The sequence below is a fragment of the Chiloscyllium plagiosum genome, chromosome 2 (assembly GCF_004010195.1).
Source record: "Chiloscyllium plagiosum isolate BGI_BamShark_2017 chromosome 2, ASM401019v2, whole genome shotgun sequence".
Lineage (NCBI taxonomy): Eukaryota > Metazoa > Chordata > Chondrichthyes > Orectolobiformes > Hemiscylliidae > Chiloscyllium > Chiloscyllium plagiosum.
This window is the reverse complement of record NC_057711.1, coordinates 57,157,618-57,167,094: the sequence shown is the minus strand read 5'-3', so window position 1 is coordinate 57,167,094 and position 9,477 is coordinate 57,157,618. Positions and strand designations below refer to the sequence as shown.

General features: G+C 41.0%; 1 protein-coding gene across 3 annotated transcripts in view; it reads left to right on the top strand.

Annotated features, from left to right (window-relative positions):
• Window positions 1-9,477, top strand: part of pdzph1 (PDZ and pleckstrin homology domains 1) — a 71,470-nt gene that overhangs the window by 43,667 nt on the left and 18,326 nt on the right. For all 3 annotated transcript variants that reach the window (XM_043710182.1, XM_043710190.1, XM_043710200.1), the window contains exons 8-10: window positions 1,035-1,213; window positions 5,368-5,525; window positions 8,643-8,685. In XM_043710182.1, the coding sequence (XP_043566117.1) occupies window positions 1,035-1,213; window positions 5,368-5,525; window positions 8,643-8,685 (380 nt within the window). The remainder of the gene's footprint in view (window positions 1-1,034; window positions 1,214-5,367; window positions 5,526-8,642; window positions 8,686-9,477) is intronic.

Genomic DNA, 9,477 nt, shown 5'->3' with positions numbered 1-9,477 from the left:
GAGAGAGAGAGTGAGTGAGAGTGTGAGAGTGTGTGTGTGTGAGAGAGAGACTGAGAGAGTGTGTGTGAGAGAGAGTGTAAGAGTCAGAGAGTGAGAGTCAGAGAGAGTGAGAGCCAGAGACTGAGCGAGAGTGTGAGCGAGAGAGAGAAAGTGTGCATGTGCGTGCGTGTCATGGGAGCTGAGTGGTCAGGAGTGGGGAATGTCTGTTGTCCATGAGACAATGTCATTGTTGGGAGTGGGAGCAATTGAATAGCTCGCCAAAAGTTAGAGCTGATTCCTCCAACATTTCCTGGGTAGCTATTTAGAACGGTGAGTTAGAGTCCCCCAGAATTTCCAATTCTAAATCAAAGCTGGGGACATTTATGGAAGCTCCAGATACCAGACAATTGCCCAGAAAAAAATTTCAAATTCCTTGGCAACTCCCTCATAGTCAGTGCATTGGGTGAGGGTATAAGGTGCCAGTGGGGGCAGGTGCCAGGTGTGTGGTGGAGATAGGTTGTAAGGTGATTGATTGGTGGCTGGCAAGTGGGTGAGGGGAGTTGAATAGTAATTGAGAGGGGAAATTGCTTGTCAGATGGGTTCAAGAGTACAGGTGTCACAAAGTCCCAGTGCATATCTCCTGGGGTATGCCCAGTTTTGAGTATCCAGAGACCAGGGTATCCAAGCCACTACATACCAATTGTACAAAAGCAGTAAAAAGATGGATAGTGTGTCAATAGAAGTGACACCAATTGACTTGAATACTTACTCCTCATTAATAAGATACTTGAAAGTTGATGCAACTATACCTAGAGAAACAGATGGTGAGTACCCCATCACAAACCTGATTTGAAACCAAAGTCCTTTCTCCAAAACTTAAATTGGAAAAATTGGTAGTTATACAAATACATTAAATATCTCCCAATTCAAGGCACACTGTACTTGTGAGAATGGTTTTTAAAAATGAGTCAAATAAAATGACTCCATAAAATGTATGGACAGCACTGAAATAATATTAGATCATTAACTGTCTTTTTTTGTAATTCAATTCCTAGGTCCAGACATTTTGACTCTCATAGTAGGGTCAGACATCAGCCGATGTCCAAACACCCCAAGACCAGCATGTCGCGGATACTTACATAAACGCACTCAATCGGGACTTTTCAAGGGTTGGAGAAAAAGATGGTTTGTTTTAAAACACAACGGTTTATTCTACTATTACAAGAACAAAAAGGTGCGAGAAAATTATGGAACTTTCGAATGAATGACAATGTTCTAAAGTAAGAGTAAATTAGACAACAGCTTATAATCTGTCCTGCCTCCTTCAAGGATCTACAGGCAAGCATCCCAAGGTCTGTTTGTTTTTCTGAGCTTCCTAATGCCCTGCCATTCATTGAGTACTCCCTTCTCTTGTCACTGCTTCCAAAATGCTTACACTTACAAGGACTAAGTTACATCTGCCATTGATCTGCCCATGCCCATCTGACCAATCTGTCTCTACCCTCCCAAAATCTTTTTTCCTCACTGTCATCCACCCAAGCAATCTTTCAAGAAACTTCAGAGAACTGGACCAACATGTCAGCAATATTAGAGTAAAAGGACCGGGGGTGTTGGAAAAGGGGATGCTAGCAAAGCCAAGAAGTTGGAAGTCATCACAAGGAAATTAAGAGAGGCATGGAGGGATCAGCAAATGGAGATTTGTTCATATTTTGGGATAGAGGAGCTTAATAGATTTGTGTGAGAGAATATTGGGAAAGTTGAGTCAGGATGTGAATGAGTGATTCTGCAGCAGTGGAGATGAGGAAGGAGTGAAGATAAGTGATATAGATGTGAATGTAGACATTCTTTGTAATTGACTCAGGATTTGAAGTGTGAGGAGCTCAAAGATCCTGTCCCACAATCAGGAAGAAAAGAAAAGATTGGGAACTGAGGTGCAAAGTACCTGACCAAAGTTCAAGATGGGTTTCAATCTTTGCAATATTGAACTGCAGTCAGAAAGCATAGTAACTATCACTGCACTAAGATATCAGAGCGGTAAGGCATAGTATTGACATGAACGTTCGGAAAACTAAACAAATGCTTACAGATAGTGTCCCAAAAGAGATGCAATTAAATGCAGACAATGCTATTAAAAGAACATTTTAGGGAACACCTGAAGCAGCTATTCAGACACTAATGAAGAGACCTTTGCAGTTGTTGACTACATTGGGAAAATTAGGAATGATACCTGCTTTGTACGTATTTTGGAATGTTCACAATGGTGGTGATGCACTGGTACAGCAGTCAACCATTCAAAGGTTGCAGAGAAATTGAGAAGGAATACCCATCACACATATTATCATATTGACAGAACCAGTACAACTTTCCCCTCACTAGAATAAAAATAGAACAAAGGACTAGGCAGCATGGTGGTTCAGTGGTTAGCACTGCTGCCTCACAGCACCAGGGACTCTGGTTCAATTCCACCTTCGGGAAACTGTATGGAGTTTGCACATTATCCCTGTGTCTGGGTAGGTTTCCTCCATGATCCAAAAATGTGCAAGTTAAGTAGATTGGCCATGCTAAATTGCCCAGAGTGTAATTTAGGTGGATTAGCCATTGGGAATACAGGGAGTGGGTCTGGATGGAATTCTCTTTTGAGGATCAATTTGGGCCTGAATGGCCTGCTTCCACACTGTAGGGATTCTGTGAACTGCGGATATTGGAGTTCTGAAACAAAAAAAAACTGTGCTTGAGAAACTCAACAAGTCTGGCAGCAACTATGGAGAGAAAACCAAAACCAACATTTCAAGTCCAGTAACCCATCTTCAAAACTGAAAGCAGCTCATTTTTTCTGATGCCCAGGGGTGAGGTAGGGAGGAGGAAAGGAGTGTGTTGAATTGTTAGCGACAGTGCTAAGGGATTTGGGGGGGCATGGGGTAACAAAGACAGAGAGAAAAAAAAGGTAAAGGAAAGGGATTGCTGATGAGAAACCAAGAGAGCAGTAAATGTTGAATCGATGCGAATGAGAACGTGAGTAGCTGAAAACGGTTTGGCTGTGCTTGAAAAACCTTTGCAGAGCAGCTATCTTAGTCCTCAGCACATAACACTGAGTTTAAGAATTTTAGAGAGCGAACACCTTCCTTCATGTTTGTTATCCACCCTACACCCCCAGGAGGTTGCTCCCAGCACAACCAACCCATTTTCAACTCTTCACATTCTCATTAGCACACATTCGGCATTTATTTCTCTCCAACTTATCATCAGCAGTCCCTTTGTCTACTTCCTTTTCTCTCTCACTCTGGGCACTGCCTAAATCTATTCAATTCACTCGTTCTCCACCTCCCTCCCAAATCACAGCCCACTCCATCATCAACAAAAATACCATCATTTTCCAGCTATTTTCAATTCTGACAAAGTGCTACTGGACTTGACATGTTAACTCTGGTCTGCTGCCAGACCTGCTGAGTTTCTCCAGCATTTTCTATTTTTGTTTGCTCTCACTTGCCATTGACAGATAATAACAACATGATACATTGACCCTTCACCAGTCACTCAAGGGAACCTTCTCACCACTCACACCCCTCTCCCCACATCCTGTCACTGGTGGGAATTGACCCACCACCAGCCCAATCCTGTTACTGTCAGGTAATGATCTACACACCCACCATAACTGACTATGGCCCTATTCACCTGTAATTTTGACGATATATGCATGTGTATGTCTTCAACCTTTCTGGGTGCTGACATAATTACCAGTAATTAATAGAGTCTTATTTTGGATTAAGCATTTCATTTACTGTGAAATGATTGTACAGAACAACAGTTATGGGCTAAATATAAACTGAAAGAACTGTGGATGCTGTAAATCAGAAACAAAACAAAGACGGAAATTGCTGGAAAAGCTCAGTAGGACTGGCAGCATTTTTGAAGGGAAATCAGAGTTAATGTTTCGGGTCCGATGAATCTTCCTCAGAACAGTTATGGGCTATACATCCTCCAAGGCTTCCCCCTTTCCTGAGGTTTAGTATTCTTGTGCTGGACTTGCAAAGCTGCAAAATGTCAAAGTCGAATCAGACAGCCAAGTTACATCACTGCATTTTTGGCTGGGATCCTGCTGCAAACCTATGTAGCCTACATTCATCCACAATTGGCAAACAGTATGATCTGGATTAGAGTGTTGCTGGAAAAGCACAGCAGGTCAGGCAGCATCCGAGGAGCAGGATTTTCGAATCCTCGGATGCTGCCTGACCTGCTGTGCTTTTCCAGCACCTCTCTAATCTAGACTCTGGTTTCCAGCATCTGCAGTCCTTGTTTTTACCTAAACAGTCTGATCTGGGTGACCACAGGCACAGGCATAGCTATCCTTGAAAATACATAACACCAGGTTAGAGTCCAACAGGTTTATTTGGAAGCACTAGCTTTTGGAATGCTGTTCCTTCATCAGGTGGTCATGGAGGTTAAGATCATGCTCACAGAATTTATAGCCAAACCTTCCAAATAAACCTGTTGGACTAAAATCTGGTGTTGTGTGATTTTTAACTTTATTCATCCCAGTCCAACGCCGGCACCTGCATGTCTTGAAAATGCATGTAGATGAGGTGTGATATTCTCGCATGGAGAGTGTGGATGCTGATTGCTCTTTGAGGGAGGTTGCACTGACAGATCACTCACCAGATTCTTGGTGCCGACTCTGATGTTAGCCAGAAGCTGTACCATTTAGCCTTTGCATCAAAACCTGCAACTCTTTAGCATTCCCAGAGACTCAAAGGTTTGTGTGATTAAAATGGCACTTTCAGTAGGTTCTGAAGATCTTGGTAGATTGTCAGTTCTGGGTTGGCTTCAATGTGCATTTATAAGGAGGTGGTAAATGAGATAGGACTGGGAGGAATTGAAATGGTTTTGAGTACTCAAAACTGAGAATCAGTTATTCTATTTGCCCCATTTTTAAATTACAATTACTCTGCTTTATTAGTATTTAGTATCCTAGTTGCATCAGGCAGTTCAAACAATTGTCCACACGATTTCAGTTCAGGATTAACATATTGTAAGATGTTCAGTAGTACAAACGAGAGAATGAAGTCAAACCGTTTAACTTGCTTTCTGACTGGAAAACTGGAACATGGAGTCATAGAGATGTACAGCACGGAAACAAACCCATTGGTCCAACTTATCCATGACGACCAGATATCTGAAATTATCTTCTTGTACTAATTACGCCACAGCAACCTAGTCACCTCCAGTTCCAATCCCTGCACCCCCAGTCACCACTGCCCCAAGACCTCAATTGGAACTTGATCGCCTAACAGGAGCACAAATAATATATCTTCAATTTCAAAATATTCAGTTATATATTGATCTGTTAGACCTTGACGTAAACTTACCTCAACATTACTTGTGTGTGTGTAGGACGAAGGAAAGTGCCGACCACTTGACGTGATGAAACTGGAAGGAGCTGAAGTTGCAGTTGACACAAGTTTGGGAAAACCATTTGCCTTTAAATGTACTCTACAGTCAAGGAACAGAATGTTCTACTTCTGTTCAACTTCAAACCAGGAAATGAAAAGGTACAGAATTAAAAATTCAACACAAAGCAGCATTCTTAGACTGCAAAGGGAAGTTTAATACCTTGATCTATAATTTTAATCACTAAAACACACAGGCCCTGGAATTATGCATTGGCCCAGACCTGTGGTCAATGGTGAAGTGAAAGAGTATGCCATGGACCTTTCTAGAGGCTGCAAAGGAACTTGTTCTCCTATCTGCAGCAACAGAGGTCTAATGTCACACACTTGGTATTGCCACATTCCCCCTGCTTGTCAAGGGTCAGGTGAAATCACACAATTCTAAATCACTGGACCGCTGGCTTTGGGGAACATGGGCTTGATGTTCCTAATAGCCTCAATGTGCTCACAAATATGTGCATAGTAGATATTCTGCTCCATGGCAAGATTCCACTACCAGAGATCATTGGTTCTGATATCCAGGGTACGTTCTGGATGAGATTGTCCAACTTTGACTGTGCTCCATTTGTCCTGCAAAGACCCAGCCCCACTGAACAGCAATATGACGCTCGACACTTAACTTGCATGCAAGGACCCAAACCAGGGCCTGAGAAGATTCACTCACTGGAGAGACCAATTAAAGAAATTGCCCCTATCGGTAGAATTGATGAGAAGCTGCTTCTCTAAACAAAGCCTGTTTCTTTTGCATTTTGCTGCTGATATGCTCATGAAGCAGGCTCATGAGCAACACCCTTGGGTAGGAAACAGTTTTTGATTTGAGAACTAGTTAGCAAAGTAAGTGGCAATATTGACAGTGGCCAGGGGAGCTAGAGACAGAGCCACCTAATGCTTAGACCCAGGAGCCTTGAACTGAGAACTTTTTACCTGAAGCCTCGCCTAGAAAAGGGCATTCTTTTACTGAGACTGGATGTAGGAGCTAGGACTGAGAGACGATTCCTTTTGCTAGGACGAGACGGTCTTTTGCTGAGTCTAGTGCCTTTTGCTGGGATCAGGACTAGTTTTTTACTATCTGAAGTGAAGTAGGTGGAATGAAGTCCGCCTAGAAAGTGGGTCAAATCAATTTATGGAGATAATGTATTAATACATAATGATTGTGGAATCTCAAGCTAAAGGCTGCATGTGTTTAAGAGTTAATATTTGGGGTACTATTGTGCAAAATATTGTGACAACTGTGAAATTTAAATTCGAGATTTGAGATGCAGTAAAAAGGGTAGCAAATGCCTGTTTAAAATCTTCCATATATCCATATATGCAATGGAAATACATTAACTGTGACCTTGATCTAAGCAAGATATGTTTAGGATGATGGCTTTTTACGTACAGAAGTGTGTCAGTTATTTTGAAAGAAACATCTTTCATGCTAACCTATTACCTGTTGTCTTGCAGCATCTGAGACATTAATGCATTCTTGTTTATGGTTTTAAATTTAACGGGAGGGGTAATGCTTACCGAGGCTACTGCTAAATTCCTTCAGTGCTACTTCTGTACAACTCCAAATCTCACATACAACAGCCCAAATAAGAAGGTTGTGTTACAACGTACATGCAAAACCTAATAAAGGAGTTAGAAAGAATGAAAAAGGAGCCTCTGAAAACTACAAGTTACTCTTGAGAAAATGTGCTTGACATAGACAGTATTTTGCTGTCCTGGCATTTACTTAATTCTGGGCATTTTCAAGTGTGGTTAATTTCAGTTTAACATGAAAAAAAAATTACCACACAGTTGGAAAGTGTTTATTTTTTCTGTTATCAAAGCCTATTTGTATGAATAGAAATAGCATCTTATTGCAGCTGAATGCGTTGGTGCTAATTTACTGGATGATTTTTGTTATTTTTAAACACAAAAGTAAAAGCAGGAATCATGCAACAATAGAATATGTCAGTGAAAGATCAAGATACTTTAATTTGCAAATGAGATAGCTGTTTGCAGTGCTTGTTGTGATGTTTAATTCTTTTGAATAATGTTGCTCTGCTAATATTGCATAGGGCCAACCTCAAAGGTGTGGAGCTAGCTGCTTTGCAAGAATAGCTAATTTGTATGCAATCTTCTGACAATGCTGCCTTTGTAAAGTCTATCATATTGAAACCTGAGCTTTTAATGGTCTTTAAAGCAGTAAAGAGTACAAAAGCTAAGAAATGTTGTTAGACCTATCCACCCCTACTGTGACTGTGGTTGCAGTTTCTTGGTACCTGGCAGGTATGAAGTGGCATGTTTAATATTGGGGGAGGAGGTGGGTAAAAAGGGAGCCAGAAACAGGGGAAGCCACAGGCCCCATGCTTTCTCTCCCTGACCCTGCTGATCTCACTAGTTCAAGACACAACCCTCGAGGTCCCTTTTGCTTAATAGCAAAGTTTTTTCCTTGCTTTAAATTGCAGCACCAATCCTCACCACTCCCTTGCGTCATCCCCCCAGCATCCTACCACTCCCTGGTACTTCTATGCAGCTTGGAAAATATCAATGTGAAAACTAGCTGCTGAACATTCAGCTCAATTTGTTCACATTGATAGGTCCTGGCAGAATCAATCATGGAGGCAATCACCATTCATGGACATTAAGATCAGGACCAGTGAGATTCTAGCATAACTTAAAGAAAGAACCTATCAATATAACAACATCAGATCATCTCAAATAAAGAATTTCTGACAAGTCATTATTGTCATAATGCTCTAAAACTCGTGGTCAATTTGCTAAAGTTTCTACAAACAGCAATGAAATAAATGACCAAATATCTTGTTTTTAGTGAATTTGAGTGGCCAACATTGGCCAGGATGGTGGAAGAACTGTTCTCCTCTTTAAAATTGCCACTGGGTCTTTTACATCCATCTTGGTTTAGCATCTCCAGCCAATCCAACATTGCAATATGTTCAATATTGCCCTAACTTTTCAATCTAAACAATATGCTCAAGTCTCTGAAGTAAGTCTTGACCCATGATTTTCAGAGTCAAGAGAAAAGGTGATAACACTGAGCTAATGCCTACACCTATAGCATTTGCGTACAATTCTCCCACTTGTTATTATGTTATTGTAATATCCAGCATATTGAAATTATAAAGTACCTGTAAATATTCATGCATTTTTTAAAAAAAAGGCTATTCTTGGATGATCTTTTCTTTATTAACCAAGTGAAAAATGCATTCATCTCTTTGCTATTTATTGCAGGTGGCTAGAAGCAATGGAGCGAGCAGTGCATCCTGTTCATCAGGTACATGCCAACCCAATTACAGCAGCAAATAGAATCCTTTAATAAATTGTGTTCCTTAAGCAGATTGGTTTCTTTTTGTTCGATTTGTATTTGTAATTTCTCCTTGTTTTCTTGATACAATGTATGGAGCCTCCTTCTCTTCTAACTTGAAACTTATCTTCTCAGGTGCTCAAAAACACTTTCAATCCACTCACTGTAACTGAGCACACAAACATATTGAAAGGATTTCAAATGAGTTCAAGACTTGATAATGCTGGCTTGGGTTTACATGAGTGTTTCATAGACAAATTGTTGGTAGTACAGCTTTCACTAGCTTAAGTAAGGCTATCAATAGATTAAAGATTGGCAGGAAACAGAAAAGCTGGTACATTTGGAGTTTTGACGTCTCAGGACCTCAAGGGGTTAGATGGTTTAAAAAGATACATCATTTAAAAATATGAAGTACGTGTTCTTCCTTATAAAGCTAGCTTTTGGGATCCTGTGTAACCCTATTCTCTAAGAGGGACCCTCCTCCCCAAGAAACAGTAATAAGTCCTGGGTTTCCCTGCCCTCTGGAAGGCACTCCAGTTATACACCTAGTACCATGAGCTCCTGTCAAATGGATTTGAAGTGATGGTGCTCATTCTAATGCTGTCACCCCTGCAGTTTTATGTTTTCATTTCTGTTTCTCCCAAACTTCCATGTATGAGCTCCAAGTCCTCCAGGAATGGTGCTCTGAATCAACATTAGAAGATTGTCAGTGCTTTCCAAAACATGCCAGAGGAACTCAGAATATCCAGCAGCATCTGCAGT